The sequence below is a fragment of the Cheilinus undulatus genome, linkage group 18 (assembly GCF_018320785.1).
Source record: "Cheilinus undulatus linkage group 18, ASM1832078v1, whole genome shotgun sequence".
Classification (NCBI taxonomy): Eukaryota; Metazoa; Chordata; class Actinopteri; order Labriformes; family Labridae; genus Cheilinus; species Cheilinus undulatus.
The window spans coordinates 21,094,984-21,119,830 of record NC_054882.1 but is presented as its reverse complement, the minus strand read 5'-3'; the positions used below and the strand labels follow the sequence as shown (position 1 = coordinate 21,119,830).

Here is a 24,847-nt window from a genome sequence, read left to right as displayed (position 1 = left end):
ATCTTAAAATGCACATGCAGACCGTCATGCCCATTTAAACTGGTGGGGTTCCAGCATCCCCAGATCTTTTAAAACCTCACTGTATTTTTCTCCAGTTATTTGAAAACTTTTATTTTGTGTAAAATGTATCAATGATAAATAAATAGCATTTCAGTTTGGACATGTTCCCCTTCAAATACTACATTTCATACCTTAATTTTGAGTCTCCCCCTCCCTGTAGTTGGTTTGATCCAAAAATTGTTTCACCTCAGCAAAGCTAACAGTAGCAGACAGTTATTCACGGACTTAGATATGCTAATGACAGGTAGCAGTGTGCAGCTGAAGTTAAAGAAGAGAACATAGAGCGTCAAGCTTTACTTTTAAATGTGTAAATATGAGTTATACATCAAATTATAATTGCTCAAAACATTTATCATTTAGCAGACAAACTCGGCTGGTTAAGACCTCTACGTCGCTAGCTTAAGTTTGCTATAAACGCAACATCTTGTCCAGAATCAAACACGTGACTTAAGAGCTGAGTGAATGGTATTTACAGTGTCTTTCCATTTTCAAAAATCCCTACAAGAACCCCAAAATTCACTGAGATAACTTTTTTCTGGATTTGCTTGATCAGTTCTGCAAAAATTCACCTGTTGCTGTCGGCCATTATTAGTAAAGAAAATGCATGATACACACTCATCAGTCCATTCTTGATGAGAACTGCCGGTTTGGTTGACAGTGTCAATCTACCAATTTCCCTGGCTGGATATGAAAAACAAAAGACCTGTTTACTGCATGTGTTTTTCACCAATTACACATATCCAACTGAAACCCAGTGATGCACAGCATTACAGCCCTAGAAATATGTGGCTAAAATATCTCAATCACCACCCTTGTGGCAGGCTGCAGTATAGGCAATAGGGACTAAATTTAAAGCTAATGCCTAAAAAATTGTTAATTAACAGTCTGACCCCAACACTGTCTACCAAGAAAAAATGTGGCCCTTGTGCAAATGTGATGCCTGGGGTAAAGGATGAAAAATCAAACTATTGTCTTAAAGTGTGAATACTGAAAAGTATAGTAAACATACAAATCCATAGATTTGTTAAGAGGCTTAACTCACGCAACTCTTTGCCAATACTTTATATATTATTATTCCTAAAGATGGCCTTTGTTTGACAAATTCCAGCCATACAAGCTGAATGTCATATTAGGGCCATCAAACCCATCTGAAGTGTTCAGGAATCTTATTGTACTTCAGCCCAATGTTCAGCATTAAAAGCCAGCTAAATTTACATCTAATGGTGGAATAAAGAAGACATCCTGCAGGATTTCATATGCAGTATTTGTCATCTGATCCAGCTGAAAGAACAAACATTCTAAGCGTAGTTATCCTGAGGATTATTTTTAACACTACAAGGTAAATCCGCCACAAAGGTGGAGGTGTGAGGCCGCTGAACTCTGTGGGACACTGTCAGAATACTTGACCCCTGACCGCTCTCCCTCCCTTTGTTTCTCCTCCGTGACAGGAAGCGGTTACACAGACAGGACAAGCACTTCTCATGTAGTGAAGCGTAAATGAAAGGGTTGTAGCAGGCCGAGCTCATGGCGAACAGGTGACTGGACACCTGGATGATGTTCACGTAATTTTTCCCTAAAATGGAGAAGTCTGTGTCCAGGTCGCGGATCAGATTCACCACCTGAAAAGATTGACTCTGTTATTTAAAGCATAAGAAAAATCATATGTAAATTAATTTTACTGAAACTTTACTATAATTAGTTGCAGGCAAACAAAGAGGCAAATCAACCTAGAATAAACTATGAAGTACATCTACTACCAAAATCACAAAGGTTGGGGTGCTGTGTAAGATGGAAATTAAAACAGAATGCAATGATTTGCAGAGACATTTTACCATTTCATGAAAAATATTAGCTCATTTTGAATATTATGGCATCAACACATCTCAAAAAAGTAGGGCCAGTAACATTTTTCTGAAATTGTTCCACTGTTTCAGAACACTTTTATACACCTTGGTGAACCTCTGCCCCATCTTTAGTTGTGAAAGACTCTGCCTCTCCATAATTCTCCTTTTATACCCAGTCATCTTACTGACCTGTTGCCAATTAATCTAATTATGTTAAAAATGCTCCTTCAGCTTTTTTTCATTGAAATGACTTACTTTTCCAGCATTATGTTGCCCGTCCCTACTTTTTTGAGACATCAAATTCAAAATGAGGTAATATTTTTCATGAAATGGTAAAATGTCTCAGTTTCAATATCAAATAGCTTGTTCATGTTCTCTTGTGAATAAAATATAGGTGTATGGGATTTGCAATTTATTGCAGTTTTTATTTACATTTTACACAGCGCCCCAACTTTTTTGGAAATAGGACTGTACAATGATAAGCTGTTTCTGCTTGATTTCTGTATTTTGCATATGATAAATGTTAGGAGTCCGACTATCAGTCAAAAGGATTAGATATTTTGTCTGTTTCACATTCAACCATACCTGTAAGGGCAGCCAGGAGAAGGCAAAACAGAGGACAGACACCAGCAGCAGGAGGAAAGTCTTCCGCCTCCGTCTGCTCCACACAGCCCTTGCTGACCTCAGCTCTGGACACGCTGTCAGGCCTGAGATGGTCCTCTGTTTCAGGTGATAGGATATGGCACAGTAGGAGATGGAGACAGCAGCTAGTGGAACAAAGTAGGAGAAGAAGAGAATAAAGCAGGAGTAGATGAGGCGGCCCTGCTCCTCACCATCCCAGAACTCCTCACACACGGCCATCTGCAGCCCTGTGGCCCCCAGGTCCAGGTATACGGTGTGAAGAGCTGTAGGTGTGGATAAGGCCAGAGAGGAGAGCCAGATCAGAAGCACCAGACCCCAGCAGAAGTGACAGCCTGCTCTTTTGCGAATTGGATAAGCCACAACCACATATCGATCCACTGCAATGGCCATGAGCGACAGGACAGCAGCATAGACTGCTGCACACTGCATGACAGTTACAAAATGGCACATGGGGCCTCCAAACACCCATCCGCGCTGGTCGAAGGCGTAGGACGCAGTCAACGGGACACAGAAAATGCACATGACTAGGTCGACGACTGCTAAGTTGCTGATGAGGAAGTTGGTTGTGTTGTGTCTTTTCTTGTTGTGCCAGATGAGAAAGACTAGCAGGAGGTTGCCGGAGCAGGCAACCAGAACCACGGCAGAGTAGAGAGGGAGGAAGACAAGTTTCAGGTCGTAGAGAAGGTCCAGGCCGGAGAAGGAAGCTGGAGTTGAAGAATTGACCAGGGATCGGTTTGAAAGATTCTCCCAGTCCATGGCTGCACAAGAATAAATAAACAATGTGAAATTACAAAACAGTCATTCTTTACAAACATCATTGTCGCACACTGATAATTTTATTACTTTGAACAACCTTTTGTTGATTCATTCATTGTTACACTGACAAAAATTGAAGAGATGAGTTCATCTTTTCATTGTCTACACTGTAAACGTACTGTGGGAGGAAGCTGAAGCACCCGGGGAGAATCCAAGCATGTGAACTCCACAAATACAGGCTCTCTCTGACCGGGGTTCAAGCAAGAAACCTTCTTATTGTGAACCAGCAGCGCTAAGCACCTAGCTACTGGGCAGCCCTGGCTAATTCAAACCATCTTTAAAAGTCAATTTCATCTGAAAGCTCAAAGCTTTTGGGACTCCAGTGAACAAGGGTGAGAGCCATTATCCACAAATGGAGAAAACTTGGAACAGTGATGAACCTTCCCATGAGTGATCCGCCTACCAAAATTACTCCAAGAGCACATCAACGACTCATCCATGAGGTCACAAAAGAACCAAGAACAACATCTAAAGACCTGCAAGCCTCACTTGAATCAGTTTAGGTCAGTGTTTATGGTTCAATGAGAGAGCTTCAAGTCAAAAATCAATGCTGACCAAAAAGAACATCTTGTCTCACCTTTGACAAAAAAACATCTTGATGATCCCAAAGACTTTTAGTAAAATATTCTGTAGACTGGCAAGACAAAGGTTGAACCTTTTGGAAGGTTTGCATCCGTTCCACTTGGAGTAAAACTAACACAGCATTTCATAAAAAGAACATATCAACAGTTAAACAAGGTGGTAGTAGTGTGATGGTCTGGGGCAGCTTTGTTGCTTCAGGCCCTAGACCACTTTCCATAAATTATGGAACCATGAATTCTGCTATCCACCAGAAAATCCTGGAGGACAATGTCCGCCATTATTTTGTGACCTCAAGCTCAAGCGCGCTTGGATGATGCATCAGGACAGTGATCAAAACACGCAAGCAAGTCCACCGCTGAGTGGCTTAAAATAAACAAAAATGAAGCTTTTGGACTTAAATCCAGGTGAGCTGCTGTGGTGTGATCTTAATCAGGCTGTTCATGCTGGAAAACCCTCCAGTGTGGCTGAATCAAAACAATTTGCAAAGAAGAGTGGAACAAAATTCCTCCATGAAAGAAAAGCTTGCTTGCAATTGCTGCTGCCAAGGGTGGAACAACCAGTAGTTAGGTTTAGGGGGGAATTACTTTTCACAACACTGTATATACTTGTACAATAAGTTAACACTGATTATTGGTTCAGTGGTTGTTCATAGTAAAATAACAACAGATACATTAACCAGAGTAAACAAGCTATTAATTCGCTGCTTGTTAATATGTTTTTTTTTATTAATAATTCCTCATCAAAAACAGTATGTAAATATACACCAGAAGCACTCTATCATTTGCTTTCCATATTCAGCAGAAATAACATGTCACATGTTCTCAGAGATTATTATTCATCATGTGTTGAAACATCTTCACAGGTAGTTTACATTGACGTCAACAAAGGAATTGCTTGGCAGTAATACATGCTGGCCCACTACAATCGGGTGTCAAGCGACAGCCTTACAGTAGACATGATTGCAGATCTCTTTCACATTTATAACAGCAGATTTGAAAAGCTGTCCGACACAGCTGTGACTTCAATGTTCACACTAATGCATGCCAGTCAGTATGTTTAAATCAGAGAAATGCAAATAACATCTTCAAATGAGCATGTTTTGCGCTGAATGATTATCATCATTTGCATTAATTTTTGTCCTTCCTGTTCAATCCTTCAAAGAGCAGTAAATCATGTTTCTTTAAACTTCAAACAAATATTGTCAAACTTACTCATAGTTTCTCAAGGAAAGGAAAAGCTCGTATTGTTAGATGGCTACTGCGGAGAATGATGAAATGATTATAAAAGTCTGATTTAAGCATTTAGAACTCCCCCACATCAGCATTCACCATAAAGATGCTGCCAGTTTCTCAGACTGAATTCTCCAGAAGCAGTGGTTTGAATGTGTCATATTTAGATGATCAAAAAACATTGTTTCGTCTCTCAAAGTGTAAGTGATTAAACACATTGGTATAACATTGATTCACATGCCATTGTTTGCTTTAAAAACAAGCATTACAAAGTCTTATTATCTAACATCACTGAAAAAAAATCCAGTGCAGATTTTACAGAAGTCAGAGTCCATTATTCTGTTTTTAAGTATGAATTAAAAGCAACAGTACCTTTTGGAGTTGTCACTCAATCATTCTCCTTCAGTTCTTGGACAGTCCAGCGTCTGAATGTGTCCTCTTTCTGCAGAGAGTCCAAATGTTGAGCAGCCTCACTTCTTTACCGCAGCCTGCTCTCATATCAGAATAGGGAGGTGGGCTTCTACTCCGCTCTCTTACACACATACACACACTAATGTGCACACACAAATACACCAAACAGTTTGTGTTCATGTGAGTGAGTCCCTGCAGAAAAAAAGAGAAAAGATGAACTTTTTAAACCCACCCCTGGAGAACAATCAACATAAGCTGCTATGATAGTCTACTTAGGATGTTTAAGTGCCTCTCTGGTCATGAATAGTGAATGTATTATGACATTTAACAGTTTTATGCTCATTTGTATCTAGCTGTAATTTTTCTATTGGGATTTTTAACAGTATTATGGTTTTGCATGTTTAATGCAAGGAGCATTATTGTGCTGGAAAAACTAAAGAAAGACTTCTATTCTAATACTTCATACTAAATCAACTTTCTCCTACAGACTAACACACCAGGATAATGATGTAGTTTGAGAGTGATTTACTCTTGTATGTATTCATCTTAACAAGACCCGAACTGGGCAAGGGTTCTTGATGGGGTTAAGGTCAAGGCTCTGTACTGTGTCTTTGTAGTTCTTGCTTTGTGTGCTGGGGCACAGTCATGTTTGAATAAAAAATGGCCTTATCCAAACTATTGCTACAAAGTTGGAAGCATAGCATTGTCCAAAATATGCTGGAGCATTAAGATCGGCCTTCACTGGAGATAAGGGACCTAGACCAAACCCTGAAAAACAGCCACATACCATTATCCCTCCTCCACCACACTTCACAGGAGGGACAGTGCAGTCAGGCAGGTAATGTTCTCCTGGCATCCTTCAAACCCAGACTTGCCGATCTGCCTGCCAAACAGAGAATTATGATTCGTCACAACACCGACCATGTTTACACAGCTCCGCATTCCAGTCTCGTGTGCTTTACACCACTCCATCTGTGCCTGGCATTGGACTTGATGACGTGAGGCTTGCATGCAGCTGCTCAACCATGGGAACCCATTTATGAAGCTTCTGCTGCACAGTTTTTGTGCTTACATTAGTACCAGTGGAAGTTCAGAACTCTCCAGCTCTGGAATCAGCAGAGCATTGGCAACTTGACCATGCGCCTTAGCAATCGTTGATCTGCTCTGTGATTTTAAGTGGTCTTCCAGTTCATGGCTGAGTTGCTGTTATTCCTAAACTCTTCCACTTTCTAATAATGTAACTTACAGTTGACAGTGGAGTATCCAGCAGGGGTGAAATTACATGAACAGTCTTATTGTGAAGGTGGTATCCATCGCAATACCATCTGTGGTAACAGGTCTGATTGAAACACCTGAACTCAATAATCAACAGGTGTCCATGTAGAGCATATAAATGGAAGACATACACATACCTGTACAGTAAATGAGGTTGGCTTCTTCTATCCTTATTTGATGGCATGCCTTTTTCAGGCAAGTGTGATGTCATGATAGCATGTCCCATTACATTCATGCACTGCACACTTGATGCCATTAAAGTCATTGAGGTTCGGTGTTTAGGCTTTTAAGTAAGACTGAGATTGGGTCCGTACACTCACCAGTAAAATCATTTCTCTATATTGGCACTGAATCCTGGAAAAGAAAATTTCATTGATCATGTTCACAGTGTTTATTTAAATTTCCAGCTGTGTGGTTTTTAACAATCAGGCTACTTACCAGATGAGCACCATAAGAAGCAAACACCAGAGAACAGAGCAGAAATTGAATCAACAAGCATGAACACCATTTCCTCTCTGCTGTACAAACCTAATTCTAAAACATTCATGAACTCATTTTAAAATGTTGAAAGTACTGATGTTAGAGGTACCATATGCCCACTGTGACTGCATTCTTATCCTGAGTGTCTGCAGGGTAATCCAGGAAAAAGCTCATTAGTATCAGTCTACTTGAAGGGACAGGGGGCTGATTGTGAAAATAATGAAAACCCATGACCTGCGTAGCCTGGATAACATGAAGGATTTATAAAGGGCATTTTCAGATGGGGCAGCAGTAGCTCAGTAGATGAGAACGTGGTTTGGGAACCAGAGGGTTGCTAGTTCAAGTCCTGTTGGCCCAAATCAGGAAATTGGTCTGGTGGCTGTAGAGATGCCAGTTCACTTCCTGAGTACTGCTAAGGTACCCCAAAGGAAGGTATGAAATTCTGAGACAGCTTGGGAGCTCCTTTGTGAGCAGCAGCACCTTGCTCTGGTTGTACTCTGACATCTCTCCACAGGATACAATCCTGACCGGAGTTCTAATGTCATACTATCAAACTTATGAGATCAGAGTCATAATATTGAGATGAAAACTTGATGTTATGAGGTAAAAAGAACACCTCTGGATGATCTAAAATATTGAGCTATTTAAGGATGGTACCACAACATCTAACATTTCAACGTGGAGTAATGTCTCTTTTTTTTCCTGTGAAGAAATTTGGGGTCAATTGATTCTCCTTGGAGAGCTCACTGGTGGTTCTTTTAATAAAACTTACCCGGAAATTGTCATTTACACTTTAATCATAGGCAGGTGCCAGTCATATTTTAATTTCCTGCACTTTTCCATTATTATAAGTCATCCCAACCCAGCCTATTACTCCAAATCCCTCAGGATCTCAGGGACCCTAAAAGCTGCAAGTCTAACTTTACTTGGAATAGCACCTTTATAAGTATCATCCTGAAAAAGTGAAAAATTATCACGTCATAATTGGCTAAATTTATTCTTCTCATGAAAGACAAATTAGGAAACATGCTGTTTTATTCACATGTGCAAATTTGATTAACTTCACTCACTCAGTCCTTGGGGTCCTACAGGATGGGCAAGATAATCAGCAAGCTCCCCAAGGCTGTGTGTCCGTGAAAAACCCCAAATGAAACTGGTTCGCATTCGAAGTGAAGCTTACTGTCATTCAAATTTCAGGATCATTTTCCCATTTATAAATGTACGTAGCTATAGCAGAGAAGAAAAACAAAAGAAAAAAAGGTCTTTTAAAATTGTAGCGTCAGGCTGCAACATAAAATATATAAAGGTGAATGTACTGTAGATTGCTAAACTGAGTCATGATGTCACCACAAGGTGTAAACAATAATGATTGGCAGAGCTGAACACCATGCCTCAACTTGACTTGGAAATGAAAGCTTTTTTGTTGCAAAGAGTCTGGAATTTAAAAAAAAGAAGAATCAGCAGTGGTGGTTTGCAAACCTGGCTGCACGTTTCTGTGCAGTTTGGAAACGTCCTATGAGGCTGTACCATTACAAAAAGTGGGCTTGGGGGGCCAGGGATGGAATTTTGCATTATGGGGGGAAATTGGTTCACTAAACACAGTCTGATGGCAGAGAATAATCGTGATCTATCACAAGTAAGCAGCACAAAAACTGCACAACAACAACAGAACAGCAGCTTCTCTTAGCAGTTCACACTCCCTTATGTAACAGTCTGACGCAACATCAGTGTTTGCACAGTCATGATAAACTGTCACCATGACAAGACCCATCCTGTTTACTACTGTAAAAATGAAGGAGTTCTCTGGCTTTAAAAATGTCAGAAATGAATATACAGTGCCTTGAAAAAGTATGTTCTCCCTTTCTGATTCCTGAGTTTTTACGTATTTATTGTACTTAAATGTTTTGGATCATCAAACCAATTTTTATATTTCACAAAGACAACCCAAGTAAATACAAAATGCAGTTTCTGAATGATTATTTGATTTTCTAAGGGGGAAAAATCCAAACCTTTCTGACCCCCCGTGAAAAAGTAATTGCCCCCTTGTTAAATCGTGAGTTCAATGTGATTAACCACAGTTCTTGGAAAGCTGAGTTCAATTTCACTTGCAACACCCAGGCCTGATTACCGCCAGATTTGTTAAATCAAGAAATCACTTAAATAGAAGCTGTCCGACAAAGTGAAGTAGGCTACAAGATCTCAAAAAGAAACACATCATGCCACGACCCAAATAAATTCAAGAACAAATGAGAAACAAGGTCAGTGACATCAAAAGGTTACAAAGCCATTTCTAAGGCTTTGGGACTTCAGCGAACCACAGTCAGAGCCATTATCCACAAATGGAGAAAACTTGGAACAGTGATGAACATTCCCACAAGTGATCCGCCTACCAAAATTTCTCCAAGAGTGCAACGACAACTCATCCAGGAGGTCACAAAAGAACCCAGAACAACATCCAAAGACCTGCAGGCCTCACTGGCCTCAGTTAAGGTTAGAGTTCATGATTCAAGCATAAGGAGGACACTGGGCAAAAATGGCATCATGGGGGAGTTCCAAGACAAAAACCACTGCGGACAAAATAGAACACAAAGTCTCGTCTCACATTTGCTAAAAAACATCTTGATGACCCCCAAGATTTTTGGAAAAAATTCTGTGGACTGACGAGACAAAAGTTGAACTTTTTGGAAGGTGTGTGGCCCATTACATCTGGAGTAAAAACAAACAACAAAAAAACCCCACAACATTTGATAAAAAGAACATCATGCCAACAGTCAAACATGGTGGTGGCAGTGTGATGGTCTGGGACTGCTTTGCTGCTTCAGGACCTGGATCATTTGCTGTGATATAAAAGTTGGTTTGATGATCCAAAACATGCAAGTGTGATAAATATGCAAAAAAAAAAAAACAAACAAAAAAAAACAACTTAGGAATCAGAAAGGGGGCAAATACTTTTTCACACCACTGTAAGTACTTCACTAAAAAACACTTTCATAACATAGTTTTTTTTCATCATCAATTTCAGTGAGAAAATTCCCCGTATTGTACCTTTAAAGATCTTGCTGTCAGTGAGGTTGACCAACACTTTGTTTTCAATTGCCACTGTTTAACCTCTGATCTGAAAAGAAGCTACATTTTAACTTCATTCCCAGCACATTTAATTCAGCTTATGGTCAAAGACATGAACAGGAAGAACTCTACTTCTTTTTATTGAAACATGGGTAAAACTTCACATGTGAAATCAACATGGCAAATATAAAGATATGTTACATTATGTTCAGGGATGTAAGCCTACCTTGGATGTCACAGATTTTTTTTAAAAACAGAAAAATAATGTCTCTGAATAGATACTTAAGTCACGGCTGAGGTCATTTGAGTCTATTATACAAAATTACTGCGTGTGGTCCTTCATGAGTGTTGTAAATCAAGATTCTCATCACAGACACTACGGGAGCTGTCATTACAGACATATTAACTGTGTTTCTACCAGACAATGAAGTCTAATTTCAGTTTCTCTGTTATAGATTTAAACAGTGTGATTAGGTTGAAGGGACAAAACACATGGGAATTATTAAGTACTCAACACTCTGTTGCCAGGGATACTGAAGATGATGACAGGTTGTAATTGGTTTCACTGACCACTGTTAACAATGGCGCTGGCTGAAACACAGCTATACATAATGACCGTCAAAAATAAGAGTCAGGAGTGACGTCGGCTCTACTGAATGACACAGATTATTCAATCTGTTTGTGCTTCTTATTTTAGCACTCTTATTTCTCCGGGCTGTGAGCTTCATCTTCCTCTAGGCTTTGTTTTTCGGCCTCTGCCTCCACGTTCTCATCGGTCTGTGTTTGATTACCATCAGCAGCTTCTTTATTCTGAGATGGCCGCAGGAGATATTCAAGCTCTTCTGCACTGATGGCTACCTTCTCAGGAATCAACCACCTCTTGAAGTGTTCAAGTGCACTGGGAAAAAAAGTACACAGTAAAGATCTAACTAGCATTCTTTTTATTCCTGTGACATTGGAAGTGAGGATATATAACAAACTCCATTCTACCTTTCATCCATGTCACTGCCTTGGAAGAGCTCTGAGGTTTGAGCATCATGCAGAAATCTGTCCCAGCATTCCTTCTTAGCTTGAGACAAGGAGCGCAGCATGTCCCTGGAGGTCACATCGCTCGACTGGCCTTTCAGTTTCTTCAAGCGATTTTCTACAAAATAGTGATAAAAAAAAATGCATATTACATTTTAAATCCTTTCCTCTTGAATCTGTGAAAAGGGAAAATATTAAAGTTTTAGTGTTTTTTACTATATTGCTTTTTGACTGCATCTGTTTATAGTAGCTTATATCGAACCCTTGCACATTTTTGTGTTCTTTTCATGTGCCACCATGCACACTTCAACCCTGACAAGTAGTAAGCTTATTATTAAACTAATGACAAGTAAAAGACAAATATCAGTGTTAATATATTCAACTTAAAATGTCTGTCAACAGCTGATAACAAGCAAAACATATATCTTTAACATAAACTCTAATAAAAGTATGTTTAGTTTTTGTCGAGAAAACTGAACAAGACCAAAATGTTCATGTTTGTCTGAATATCAAAATTCATATTTCTCCACTGTGCATATAATCTTTCAAACAACAAGCAGGTGTGAGGAGAGCGCATTCAAAGTAGAGTGCATTCAGAAAATATTCAGACTCCCGTCACTTTTTTCAATTTTATGTTGCAGCCTGATGCTACAGCCAAAATTGTATAGCTATTTTTTTTATTAATCTACACTCAGTACCCCATAATGACAAAGCGTAAACAGATTTTTTGAAATTTTGGCAGATTTATCAAAAATATAAGAAAGTGAAATATCACATTAACATAAGTATTTGGATCCTTTGGAAAAGCATTTGAAATTTAGATCAGGCATGACCAGGAGTCTTCTGAGAGCTGGTCACCCAGCATAGCTAAGCAATAGGGAAGAAGGGCATTAGTAAGAGAGGCGACCAAAAACCTGAGGCTCACTCTGAAGCCCCATCAGAGATCCTGTGTGGAGACAGGGCAAGGTACAAGGAGGACAACTATCACTGCAGCCCTCCACCGATCTGGGTTTTATGGCAGCGTTGCACGACGGAAGCATTTCCTGAATGCACTCCCCGATTCTCTCCAATTGCTCTGTTTGGCCGGATGATCAGATCTTGGAGGAGTCCTGGTTGTGCCAAACTCTTATCGGAAAATGATGAAGGCCAATGTGATCTTGAGAACCTTCAGTGCAGCAGAAAGTTTTTGCAGCCTTCTGTAGATCTGTGCCTTGCAACAATCCTGTCTCTGAGCTCTGCAGGCAGTTCCTTTTTCTCATAGATTTGTTTTTGCTCTGATATGCATTCGACTGAGAGGCCTTTTATAGAGAGGTGTGTGCCTTTCCAAATCATGTCCAACCAGTTAATTTTACCACAGGTGGATTCCAATCAAGGTGTAGAAACATCTCATCAATGAACAAGAGAAAGGGGAGGCACCAGCGCCAAGTGATCTTGCAAAAAGGCCGAATACTTGTATATGTGATATTTTTAATAAATTAGCAAAAAATTCTGTTTTCACTTTTTTATGATGGGGTACTGAGTGTAGACTAATGAGAATAAAAACTTTCATGTGGAATAAGGTTACAACATGAAAAAAGTGGAAAGTGAAAGGGCTCCAAATACTTCAAAATGCACTCCATCTATCTATCCATCTACGATTTTGAACACAGCATTTTTCTCTACATAGAAGTGTAGTATTTTGCAGCAAATGCTGCAAACACATGACCAGAATGTTATACAACAAGCATGCTGGGTTGCTTATAAAGAAGTGTTATGCCACACTGATGGACTTTATGTGTGGAAATTTCTGATGCTTGGATAAATCCCTGAGGAGGAAAACGTCGGTCTAATAAAACAAGCTGTACATGAGGGGAGTTGTGCAACAAGTGTCATCGTGATGGTAATTGATCCCATCATCTCTACAACGTCATCAGGTTAATTGGTGACTCTAAATTGGCATTAGGTGTGAGTGTGAGCATGCCTGGTTGTCTGTCTCTATATGTCAGCCCTGGGATTGACTGGCGAACAGGCGAGGGTGTACCCGGCTTGCCCAATGACGGCTGGGATGGGCTCCAGCCCCCCCCAACGGGATAAGTATAGTAAATGGATGGATTGAGCACTTAATCAAGAGAGATGACAAAAGACTTCCAAAGGCAGGAGGTATGCTGTACCTAAACTGGCTATGTACATCTCAGAGTCCTCCATAGGCTCCCATTTGGCGGCAGAAGAGCTGGTGTTCGTTCCGTTAGATTGTCCATTGACCTCCACGACGACTGGTGCTGCTGGCTGAAATGAATCTTTGAACTCCGTGCTGTTGTCCGGCGACTCTTCAGCTCGCCCCTCCGGTAGACTTGAGCAGATTTCGGACCAGAGATCACCGCTGGACCGGACCTCCTGGCTCTCGAAATCGTCGATCATTCTGTTGCAGTGGCTTAGTCAAAACAGATGTCAACATCAGCTTTTAACCTCAGTAAACTTCAGCCTTATCTAGTTGCACGCCCTTTCTCAAAATTTGACATTAACACAGGAGTGTTCGTGAGACGTTAAAAAGAAGACAAATTTTCAATTACGAGAAATATCACAATTGATCTTGATTTACATGAACATGCTATGGCAAGATTACAGTCTGCTGTTTACTATTACTGTGCATTTGAGTTCTATGTAAACGGCTTGTCGTCTTAATGAATTGTAAATATCTCTTACCTGTCTGAAAATCTTAATGGGTCAACCGTTATTTCCTTAAATGTGTGAATAAAAAGATCTAAGATTAGCCTTGTTAGCTAGCTCTGTCCATGATCCAGTATCTGTGATGAATGACGGCCCACTTCCTTATTTATCGTCATATGATTGGACATCATCACCGCCTGTCAAACTGTATTGAGATATGATTGGATAATAGGGCTTCATGTTAAACATTCAGCATCTGATTGGCCAGACGATGGGGGCTTGCCGAAGAAGGAGCCAGGGAGTTTGTTTCAGCTAGAAGGAAAGGTGACGAACGACCTAGGTGAATAAACCTTTCCTTGCCGCGGGTTTTTTTCTGTTTATGTTCGTGAGTACTGACTGTTACAATAACTGATATTGTTTAAGGAGGATGTTCAGTAGTCTTTGAAGCATTAAATGTGGCGTCAACTTTTTAGCATAGCTGCTAGCTGGCTAACTGTCAAGCCCAGTTTGATACGTGGACGGCGTGCCGTGCAAAAGTCTGGTCTCTCTGCAATTATAGACAACCGAAACGGTCACCTTTAATGTCACTCAGAGGATTCAGCCAGACGTGTAAAAGCATGTTACAGTGATATGTCTGTGTCATGCACTCGGGTGTGCAATAGCTGATAGTCATGTCACTGCAGGGGGATCGAGTGTAGGAGATGCGGGCAGTGCTGCGCCTGGCAGTAGTGGCAGTCCCTATGGGTGTGCTGCTGTCTCGCACCATGGCGTGGATGTCCAGTGGCAAAACACATCCGGAGCTCATCAGCAGGCTAAGGGGTAATGTACTCTCTGCACTGATAGAATAATAAGAAGTAAAAGACTGAATAAGAATAATACAAGGTTACCCAATTTTTAGTGCAGACTTCCCCAAACTTGCATGAACATGGAAATTGTTTGTGGGGTCACAGAAGAAGTTTCACTTCTTGAATTAAATCACAGCAAAAAACAAAAAAACATTTCTCATGATATCCTATTTTTTTTATATGTACCTGTATGTCAGACTTCGTATTGTTATTATTACCTCCTCCTCTCTCCTCCAGATCATGGAGTGATCCACAGCGACCAAGTGTTCAATGCCATGCTGGCTACTGACAGAGGGATCTACTCCAAAGACTATCCTTATGCAGACTCTCCTCAGTCTATAGGTATTCACTCCTTTTATTCCTTACAGACACCTACATGATTATTGATCGGTACAGCAACTGGTTGTATGTATTATTTCAGGGTACAGGGCAACCATCAGTGCACCACACATGGTGAGTAACAAATGCGTAACTGTTGAATTTCTAATCTATTTATGGTCATGTTAACACATGTGGTCTAAGTGTTTTCCTCTGTGCTGGTTTAACAGCATGCTCATGCTTTGGAGCTTTTAAGTGACAAACTAACTGAAGGGGCGTCAGCGCTGGATGTGGGCTCAGGAAGTGGATATCTCACTGCCTGCTTTGCAAGGATGGTAAGTTGTACAGAAACATTGCCTTTCCTCTCCTACTCACATTGTTGACTTGACATGGTTGAGTGAAAAACTCGCTTTTACCTCGCTTGCTTTTACCACTAGACAGGGCCTAGTGGAAGAGTGGTCGGCATTGAACACATCGATGAGCTGGTTCAGATGTCAATAAAAAATGTGCAAGCAGATGACCCAGATCTGCTCACCTCTGGACGTATCAGACTTGTTGGTAAGTGAGAAAGATCTCAGCCTGTCTCAAACTTTGCAGTTAACTCTATACAGGTGCAAGGCACTGAAAAAGTATTTCCTACATCTGTCCACAGTGGGAGATGGAAGGCTCGGCTTCCCAGAGGGAGCACCATATGATGCCATTCATGTTGGGGCAGCTGCAGCTACCGTTCCAAAGTCTGTAAGGACAAGTGTGGCTTTAACTACCGCGGAGAAACAAAGCCATGGAAGAATAGGTGTCATGCATTTTTCATCTACATCTTAAGTCAGTCCCTGTTCTCTGTCCTCTCTCTTTAAAGCTCTTGGAGCAGCTGAAGCCTGGTGGCCGCTTGGTTCTCCCGGTGGGACCTGAGGGTGGAAGTCAGGTGCTAGAGCAGTATGACCGTCAGAGTGATGGGACCTTTCTCAAGAGAGCTTTGATGGGAGTGATTTATGTCCCGCTGACTGACAAGAGGCACCAGTGGCCAGGGTATAAAGATACTATCATTCTTTTTGCACTTAATCAGTGAATTATTAAAACTTTATCTCCAAAAAGATGCACATTACTTTTTAATAAACTCTGACTAGGGTGCCCCTGTAATCTTAGGAGTTCTTATTACAGTCATGAGTCACATCCATAGTTGTTATTATATCCATATTCATCCATTTCCTTCTCTCCCCAGAGGTGAGCTCTGACTGCAGTGTGGTTGCCCCTGCAGGAGATGGCGTTGGTGCTGCATCTCTGGGGCCCCATAATGCTCCTCGTGGTTTCACTGAGCTTACGTCTTAACGGCCACCTGCTCTGCTGGGTTGTCACCTAGCAACGTCAAAGGAGGATCTCAGACTGTTTGCCTGACGAGATTGTCTTCCAAGAGTGCTACAACAGTGAGTGACAGAATGAGTAACCACAGCTGGGCTGATGACTCAGAATCCTTTGAGTCAGCGCGGATACTGTAGGGATAATGTGGAAGATTTAACTGACTTCTCTATTATTCATGGGAAGTCGGTAATGTTCAGTAATGAGGGAGATGCAATTATTGTTTGAAAAGCTGCAGTATGTTATTTTTTCCTGAATGATTGTTCTGAATTCAACTGAATGGTACATTCGCTTGTGGATGTGTGATATTAAGGGAATGATTTGATTGGTTATGAAATAACAGGTGACTGATACTAATCAAAGGGAACGCAATGGAATTATTTGACAAATTAACAAAGTTATTTACTTTTTGGTAAGAGGTTTCTTACTGGCTTCATTGTCTATGTAGGTTAATACACGCAGATGAGGCAAAGTGCCAAAAATGGTTAATTAAGGCACCTTTTTTATTATAAAAGCAAAGAGTTAAGTGTACAACTTCAAGAATTATTAATAAAAGGAAATAAACTGGTACTTCATTGTTTTTCCTTTGTTGTCATGAATATTTAAGAATCTCCAAAAAAGCCACAGGAGGAACAAGAAAGAAATTTTAACTACTTAATAGAAGAGGATTTGCATGACTCAAGAGATTTTTAAAGCTAGGTCAAAGATACACAAAAAATCCCTATCCCCAAAAAGTCCCTAGCACTACTTTGTCAATCAATCAATAAAGATTAGATGAAATAAACCTTTACTTATCTCACACTGGGGGACATTTGGTTATTACAACAGCTCAACAAAAGTGTTCAGAAATATGTAACATAAAGTAAGAAAGAAAATGTTCCAACAATACTTGAATACAAGATAACAAAAAAAGAAACAGCAGAAGTAACATGAATAGAATATTATATATTTTACGTGCACTTTGTTGCTTTCTGGAGGACCATGACAAGATTATTTGAATAAGCACACAGTGTGCATGGATCTGATGTGAAAGTGGAGCCAAATTTTCCAGGTAACATTTCAAATCTGGAAAAAAAAACAAGAAAAAAACAAAACAAAATTAAAGTACCGTAAAAGACTTGCTAAGGGAAGCATTTTAATTTTTGTATATCCCAAATGTGCACTTTCAAAACATAACAAGCAACAGTCAGAAATATTATAAACCCCCTGATAAAAAAATGGAGCATGGAGGAGAACAAGATTTTTTTTAACGCTGTACCTGTAAAACTCTCTTAGTACTTATAAATAAGTAGAATATTAGTAATGTAAATTACTAATACTTCAATGAACCCTTAAAAAACATACCACACAACAATCAAAATAAAATAAAAACATATAATTTCAAAATCCAAAATATAACACAGATGTAAACACCTCTGAACAAATATTGAAAATCTTAAAATTATGATTCCAGCAATGAAAACGTCTGTTTTTTTTTTAACTAAGCATTTAACATTTCGAATATGACCGGTAGGTGGCGATAGTGTTTAAGTAGGGAGGTTTGTTTGTCCTCAAAGAAAAAAGAAAAGAAGGAAAGGGACCGTTTTGACCGTTGGAACTACACGTTAGACGTATCGGACTACAGATAAACGTCATCAGGGCGCGCCTTCGATGACAAGGACCTCTAAATGCACGTGAGTGTGTTGTTCGAAAGTTTAAGGAGATGTACACTCTCTTCAGGCTTTTCTTCTTCAGTGGTTTATAATCTTTATAAAGGAAAACCTCGCATTGTCTCGTTGCATGACATTTTCTGGACACTGAATCGTTCTCAGCGGTGCAGCTCGACAATGGAGCAGGCAACCGTTACAGCTACACCCGCGGAGCTAAATAGTCCTGTGTCCACGGATGAAACTAACGAAAAAGAGACGACCCAAGCCGGCAAACGCAAAAGCGAGGAGACGGACGACCCTGAGTCAGGGCACAGAGGGAAAAGGCGGCGAGGTGCGGGAGGGAAGAAGCTCCGTCCGGGGGAGAGATACGTCCCACCACCACAGAAGCGGAACCCGGGTGTCAGCTTCAACCAGGAACATTTCGACGAGACTTCCTATTACTTTGAAGGTGGTCTACGCAAAGTTCGACCGTACTTCTTTGACTTCACAACCTACTGCAAAGGTCGGTGGGTTGGAAAAAGTCTGAAGGAGGTGTTTGATAAGGAGTTCAGAGTGGAGTCCATTGAGTTTTACCAGCAGGCCTGCAAAGAGGGACGCATCCGGCTGAACGAGACTCCTGTGAAGGACCTGTCTGTGGTGCTGAGGGTCAGTCTCCTGTGCATGTCCAAATTTATAGAGATCCAAATCTTTCAAGTACTTAAAAGTAATTTGCATTATGAACATTTCCATATCGTCCCCCAGATCCAGATATGTCCCCCAAGCACTGTTGATAAATGATTTTGGGATTAAAATAGAAAAAAATGATAACTTGAAAGGCTCAAACTCTGAGATTAAAAGTCAAACTTATTAGTTCATAAGATCAGAGGATTTAAACAGAAAATACATGCGATAGAAAGCCAAAACCATGAGTATTAAGGGTTAGAATATGAGCTAAACTTCAAAATCAGGAAAATAAAAATAAAAAGGTGATAAATTGAGATTAAAGTTGAAATCATGAGTATAAACTGTCAAAATATGGGATTAAAAGTCAAAGTAAGGAGTTAAAAAGGTCAAAATGGGAAACAGAATTTGCAATCATGAGTTTAAAGGTCAAAATATGACTTAAAACAAAAAGATAGTGAATCAAGAACATTAAAGTATGAGATAAAGGTCAGAATTATTCATTTAAAAGTTAAAGTGAACGTGAAATCTAAAATTAAAAGTCAAAATTAGTTAAAGTTGTAAATTTGAGATGCAAAATTGAAAATACGAAATGAAAACTCAACTAATTTATTTTCCTATATTCCTGACTTTTTTTATCAAATTAATTTTACTCTTTACTTTTCCCGAATTTTTAAGATTTAACGATTTTTTAAACCATCAAGGTTATGTTTATATTTTTATGTTGGAGGAAATCTGCAGACCTTGCCAGTTATAATGAAAATATGATATGATCTTGTGGTCTGGGATTGGCCCCCAGGCCTTGAGTTTGACACCCCTGCCCTAGACTATTGGTTCCAAACCTGGAGTCCGGGCCCCACTAAGGGGGGCAGCGAGGCTCAGTCTGATTTGAGGTTGTTAGAATTAGATTTGTATATATATATATTTAAAAATCATGATTGGAAACATAATGGATGGTTCATGCATAAATCTTTTGACGAAGCTTTTGTATAGGCCTTTTCTGTTGGGATTTTATACATGAAAGCAATACTGATGTTAAATTTTTCCATGTGAGTCCTGGGGGTGCTTAGCTTTCCTTGGACATGAAAAAAGGTTTGAAACCTCTGCCCTAGACAACAGTAGGCGATGAATTACTACAGAATTTGGTGCTAAGTAAGTGTTTGTATCTCTTTATTCTACAGAATAATGACTTTATAAAGAACACAGTGCATCGTCATGAGCCACCCGTGGTAGGTACATCTGTGGAGGTTCTGGTGGACGACGGTGAGGTGCTTGTGGTCGACAAGCCTGCCTCTATCCCCGTCCACCCTTGTGGCCGTTTCCGTCACAACACAGTGATTTTCATCCTTGGAAAAGAGCAGGGCATCTCTGAGCTCCACACTGTCCACAGGCTTGACAGGCTCACCTCTGGGGTGCTACTGTTTGCCAGGACCCTTGAGGTGTCTAAGAGACTGGACCAGCTGGTGAGAGACAGACAGGTAAGTTCCAGTACAGGGAGGATTTAAGATCGAGGATTTCTCTGGTGTTATTCTTTGTATAAATGCACCAACTCCAGTTTGATTGTCTTATTCTGATTTTGGACTTTTCCATGGTCTGACTTGCTGAAAACGATTTTTGCCCATACCAATTTTTGTTCTTTAAAAAGATAATTGACTGTAAAAGGATTCTTTTTGTACCTTGCCTTTAATATATGTTCAATTTTATGTTCACTATAAAACAATGACTGTTATTTAGCTAAAATGTCTGACTGGGACTGGTTGTAAAGGACTGGACCAGCCAGTCACTGGCCAGTGCTGAGCAGGCCCAAGATTGCACATTTCTGTTCCTCAGCTGATCTTTCATTGTAACCATCTCATGCATTAGATATGCAGTACTTCTGCCATGATATTTTCTCATAAATGCCCTGCACTTTTCTTTCAGCTTGAAAAGGAGTATGTGTGTCGAGTAGAAGGGGAGTTTCCAGAAGGTGAGCTGGTCTGTGAAGAGCCCATCCTAGTTGTCTCCTTTAAAATCGGCGTCTGTCGTGTAGACCCAAAAGGTAAAGAGTGCAGAACAGTCTTCCAAAGGCTTAGCTACAACGGGAAAACCAGTGTGGTACGCTGTTTACCCCTGACTGGACGCACACATCAAATCAGGGTCCACCTCCAGTACCTTGGCTTCCCTATCCTTAATGATCCCATCTATGGCTCTTCAGCCTGGGGTCCTCACAAAGGCAAGGGGGGACTGATGGGAAAGAGTAATGAACAGCTGCTTCAAGCTCTGATTGAGGAGCATCGCTCTCAGGAGAGTCTTCACCTCTTGGACATTCCAGACGATGGGATCGGGATTAAACAAGAGGCTGGGAAATCATCTGAGAGCAAAGAGGAAATGGATAAAAACTCTGAGCCCGGGAAGAGCGAGGGAAGTCCTCAGGTAGTGATCGACAGCAGTGAAACAGTTGCTGACACGAGACAGGACTTAAACACTAAGACGACCTCACTTGAACCTCTATCGACAAATTCAAAGGGAAATCAGACGGAAGCAGCAGAGTCGACTCATGAAGTTCCTTCAGGGACCAGAGACCCCCTGTGCAATGAATGCAAGCTAGTTCGAGCAGATCCTACAGAGAAGGAACTCATCATGTACCTCCACGCGTTGCGCTACAAAGGGCCTGATTTTGAATATTCGACACGGTTACCTGACTGGGCAAAAGAGGACTGGGCTGGAGCTGAGTAGAGCTGACATGCAAACGTTTTAATTTAGCTGTCATCAATCTGTTTGATTTTTTAGTTACTTTATTGAAGAGGTTAAAAATGCTTTTTGGTTTACAAACAGAATAAAGCATTTGAAATTTGTCCTCCTTTGGCTGCCTAAAAGAAAAATGAACCGTACTGATTCTAATTCCAAAAGTGGCCTTTAATTTGAAACCAACCTTTTGATCTGCTGCTTCAGCCTTGATTTGAAATAAATAAAAAGCCAGGCTTCAGGAAAAATGTTTCTTTTATTCCTGTTTTTTTTTATATCAAAGTTGACATCTGTAAATAATGATGATGATGAAGACCTTTGATGTTCTCCGTACAAAGCCTGTGTTGTTGGTTTATTTTGTCTCTAAGGCAGGTTCATTCTGCTGTGATTTGAACTGAAGGACCTTTAGAGGATTGTGATTGTACAGACAGGAAGTCAAACACTTCTTATAAAAAGAACACTGCCCATAGGCACATTTGACACAAGTCTGTTCTTGTCCAGGTCTGGATCACACTTACCTCCTTTTATATATATGCCTACTGTCATACTAAGATCCATTCAAGCACACCATTTATCTTAAAGAACACACCCTCTGCACAAAAACACATTTTCAGTTGTTTCATTATGTCAAACTCTGTTAAAAGACATTTGGCACATGCTGTTCATGTCATAAATACACCTATCAGAATGAGAAAGGGACACAATCAGCAGACATTGCGCTTCGGCCGTGGGATAGGGTGTACATGATGTCTTTTTGCTCCTTGAGTTTTTTTTAACAGTGCTGCAGCAGGTTCTATGTACAAATCATAAGCTGTTCAGGCAGTGGTGTGTGGTGGTTTTACTGCTAAGAAAGTAGTGGAAAAAGCTTTCTTCCTCTAAGGCATACAGAAGATTTTGATGTATGCACCTGAATTTGCCAGCATCTGCATATAAACCCACATTTTACATTATATCCATACAATAGTAGATATTTTTTTACATGAATAAAACGTTTGGCACTGAAGCTGGAATAAACTTTCAATTTGACAGGAAAACACTGAATGAGCTATGACACTACAAATGACACATTACCCCTTGGGTTTCTTTTTTTCTTCATGGTTACAAAGGATGACTGTACATATTGCAACACAGTGCAATTCCTTCTGACTTTTGATGAATGGCAGTTTTTTTTGCTACTGAATGAAGCTTTTCCTTATTTCTCATTTGTGTATTTTTAATTGATGTAATATGTATGGCTCGTTAAGGTCATTTCCAGCATGAAGGAAGGCCAGTTGTTGCACACAGGTAGCACTGTCTTAGTAGTAACCCAGGCTTTGTTGGTGTTATAAAGTTCCAGGCACAAAGAAAACTCTGCAGTACTTGATGAGTTTTTGTTGACAGCATGAAGCCATGTCTTCAAGTGAGATTGTTGCAAAGAAAAGAAAGCCTTTCTTATTTCTTTTCTTTAGTCCATAAATGATCACTTCATGCTTTGATTTGACCGTTTACTGAAGACACACTCATGCTATGACCTCTTTGAATTAAAATACATTTTTAAAGAAACCCAACTTGACCAGACAAGTTCATCTTATCGGATAATATTTGTATCTTTTGAATGTATATTTAACAAAAAACTCACTAGATATCTGCATTTTGAGAAAATTTGAACTTATAAACTGTAAATGGGACAGCTTTCTAGGGCCCAGCCAAATTGGGGGGGTCCATGGAAGTCAGGAAAATAATGGTCAATTGTAAACTAATACTGTAATAACCATATTTTATTTTCAACCTGAATAAAAACCACTCTTATCAAAGCAACAAAAAATTAACTTCATTTTTGCTGAAGTACATTATAGCCTTTTTTTTCTTTTCTTTTTTTACACACATAAACCCCCTTTCTTAAACCTAAACTGACAAAGGAGGGTTCCCACTTGACAACCCCTGCGAAGTGCAGGTTTCTTACTACCCAGGGGTCTGCACGGGTGACTTGGGGAGGCAAGTAATGGATTAGGGATTTCTTCACTGAGTGCTGATCGTCTTTATAGGGCACAAATATTTTGTGTTTCATTCAAAAAATTTTGGTTAATGTTAACAATGTGCCTGGGCAAATTGACCAAAACATTTGGAAAGTGATGTTAGACTTCATAGCTAAGCCATTATGTGCACAAATGTCAGGATGCAAAAAAATAATGTAGAGGGCACGAAAATAGCTTTAAGGGAAACATTGGCTTAAAGGTGCAAAAATGGGTCAAGAAAGGGAAACAGGCAAAAATGAGTGGGAAAATGGTGGGAAGTGGTTAAAAAGTGGCTTAAATGGGATAATAGTGGGAAAAATGGGTCAAGAATAGCAAATAGGGCAAAAAAATGGGAAGAAAGATGGTGAAATAGTTAAAGAGGCACAAATTGGTCAAGAAAGGCAGAAATGGATGGAGACATGGCGAAAATGGCAAAAAAATAGGTTAGAAGAGGCAAAAGGGTCAAGTAAGTTGAAAATTGGGGTAAAATGGAAGGGGAATGGTGAAAAGTGGCAACAATGGATCAAAAAAGGTAAAAAGGGGGGAAACCGGTTAGGGAAATGGTGAAAATTGGTCTAAAAGAGGTTACATAGTTACATATTATTTAAGCGGAAAGATGTGAAAAAAAAACATGAAAAAAATGGGCAGAAACAGTGATGAAAAGGGGTTAAAGAGTGGCGCAAATAATGGCTTGACACACACTTTTCAGCTCCAAAATGAGGCAACTGTTAGCCAGGATGCTAGCACTGATGCTACTGATCCAACACGCATGCATTGATATGGCATTTAAACACAACTAGGGAGGGCCCAATCACTGGGTTTTCAGGGGCCTAGCCAGATCTGTGGGTAGGCCTGCCAACAGGTAGCACACTCATGCCTATAATGAAAGCTGTGACAGTGTGGAGCGGACACACAGCAGCTTCAAGCAGCTGCTGGTCTGAAATGTCTGTTTACTACATAAAAAGCACAGGTGGAGAAGCGCTGTAGCAATGTGACATCACACTACCATTTTGGACCAAGATATGGCGGCCTCCTGGCGAGTTTATAAGTTAAAGCTTACTCATAACATCTAGTTATTTGTTCATTATAGAGATATAAATAACTTTTCAATCAGATGAATTAGTCTGATCATGCAGGGTTCCTTTTTGCAACCTTAGCAGCAGCATTAGACTAGCATGCTGTCATGTGTCACATTTGCAGTTGGCTTTTAATTCCTTGTAGTAAAAG

At 40.1% G+C, this 24,847-nt stretch overlaps 4 protein-coding genes across 6 annotated transcripts; 2 read left to right on the top strand and 2 right to left on the bottom strand.

Moving 5' to 3' along the window:
* Positions 1-1,358: 1,358 nt before the first annotated feature.
* On the bottom strand, positions 1,359-5,657 carry prlh2r (prolactin releasing hormone 2 receptor). The gene is made up of 3 exons (XM_041813217.1): positions 5,546-5,657; positions 2,490-3,304; positions 1,359-1,679 (listed from the first exon to the last, which is right to left on the bottom strand). The coding sequence occupies exons 2-3, from the start codon at positions 3,300-3,302 to the stop codon at positions 1,359-1,361; spliced, it is 1,134 nt and encodes a 377-aa protein (XP_041669151.1). The 5' UTR covers positions 3,303-3,304; positions 5,546-5,657.
* A 4,871-nt stretch (positions 5,658-10,528) lies between these two features.
* ccdc32 (coiled-coil domain containing 32) lies at positions 10,529-14,229 on the bottom strand. The gene is made up of 4 exons (XM_041812798.1): positions 14,114-14,229; positions 13,582-13,841; positions 11,396-11,549; positions 10,529-11,303 (listed from the first exon to the last, which is right to left on the bottom strand). Exons 2-4 carry the CDS (start codon positions 13,826-13,828, stop codon positions 11,108-11,110), a joined length of 597 nt encoding a protein of 198 aa, XP_041668732.1. The 5' UTR covers positions 13,829-13,841; positions 14,114-14,229; the 3' UTR covers positions 10,529-11,107.
* Positions 14,230-14,340: 111 nt separating this feature from the next.
* On the top strand, positions 14,341-17,156 carry pcmtl (l-isoaspartyl protein carboxyl methyltransferase, like). 3 transcript variants are annotated; one of them, XM_041812781.1, is made up of 9 exons: positions 14,341-14,417; positions 14,761-14,896; positions 15,160-15,264; positions 15,344-15,375; positions 15,471-15,575; positions 15,678-15,798; positions 15,893-15,978; positions 16,097-16,266; positions 16,496-17,156. In XM_041812781.1, exons 2-9 carry the CDS (start codon positions 14,779-14,781, stop codon positions 16,530-16,532), a joined length of 774 nt encoding a protein of 257 aa, XP_041668715.1. In that variant the 5' UTR covers positions 14,341-14,417; positions 14,761-14,778; the 3' UTR covers positions 16,533-17,156. The 3 variants fall into 3 exon arrangements, with proteins under 3 accessions (XP_041668715.1, XP_041668717.1, XP_041668716.1); XM_041812783.1 differs by having other exon boundaries at positions 16,460-17,156; XM_041812782.1 differs by having other exon boundaries at positions 14,386-14,462.
* Positions 17,157-18,225: 1,069 nt separating this feature from the next.
* rpusd2 (RNA pseudouridine synthase domain containing 2) lies at positions 18,226-23,570 on the top strand. The gene is made up of 3 exons (XM_041813536.1): positions 18,226-18,887; positions 20,084-20,380; positions 20,823-23,570. The coding sequence occupies exons 1-3, from the start codon at positions 18,261-18,263 to the stop codon at positions 21,615-21,617; spliced, it is 1,719 nt and encodes a 572-aa protein (XP_041669470.1). The 5' UTR covers positions 18,226-18,260; the 3' UTR covers positions 21,618-23,570.
* Positions 23,571-24,847: the final 1,277 nt, after the last annotated feature.

What these genes read in the sequence shown, in the direction of transcription:
- ccdc32 (XM_041812798.1), bottom strand. Translation starts at nt 13,828, where the DNA reads ATGATCGACGATTTCGAGAGCCAGGAGGTCCGGTCCAGCGGTGATCTC. An exon ending in GATGTACATAGCCAGTTTAG is followed by an intron (nt 11,550 to 13,581) that starts GTACAGCATACC and finishes ACTATTTTGTAG; the next exon opens with AAAATCGCTTGAAGAAACTG. An exon ending in GGCAGTGACATGGATGAAAG is followed by an intron (nt 11,304 to 11,395) that starts GTAGAATGGAGT and finishes TTTTTTTCCCAG; the next exon opens with TGCACTTGAACACTTCAAGA.
- pcmtl (XM_041812781.1), top strand. Translation starts at nt 14,779, where the DNA reads ATGCGGGCAGTGCTGCGCCTGGCAGTAGTGGCAGTCCCTATGGGTGTG. An exon ending in CTGCCTGCTTTGCAAGGATG is followed by an intron (nt 15,576 to 15,677) that starts GTAAGTTGTACA and finishes TTTTACCACTAG; the next exon opens with ACAGGGCCTAGTGGAAGAGT. An exon ending in CAGCTACCGTTCCAAAGTCT is followed by an intron (nt 15,979 to 16,096) that starts GTAAGGACAAGT and finishes CTCTCTTTAAAG; the next exon opens with CTCTTGGAGCAGCTGAAGCC.
- rpusd2 (XM_041813536.1), top strand. Translation starts at nt 18,261, where the DNA reads ATGCACGTGAGTGTGTTGTTCGAAAGTTTAAGGAGATGTACACTCTCT. An exon ending in ACCTGTCTGTGGTGCTGAGG is followed by an intron (nt 18,888 to 20,083) that starts GTCAGTCTCCTG and finishes TTTATTCTACAG; the next exon opens with AATAATGACTTTATAAAGAA. An exon ending in AGCTGGTGAGAGACAGACAG is followed by an intron (nt 20,381 to 20,822) that starts GTAAGTTCCAGT and finishes CTTTTCTTTCAG; the next exon opens with CTTGAAAAGGAGTATGTGTG.
- prlh2r (XM_041813217.1), bottom strand. Translation starts at nt 3,302, where the DNA reads ATGGACTGGGAGAATCTTTCAAACCGATCCCTGGTCAATTCTTCAACT. An exon ending in TCTCCTGGCTGCCCTTACAG is followed by an intron (nt 1,680 to 2,489) that starts GTATGGTTGAAT and finishes CAATCTTTTCAG; the next exon opens with GTGGTGAATCTGATCCGCGA.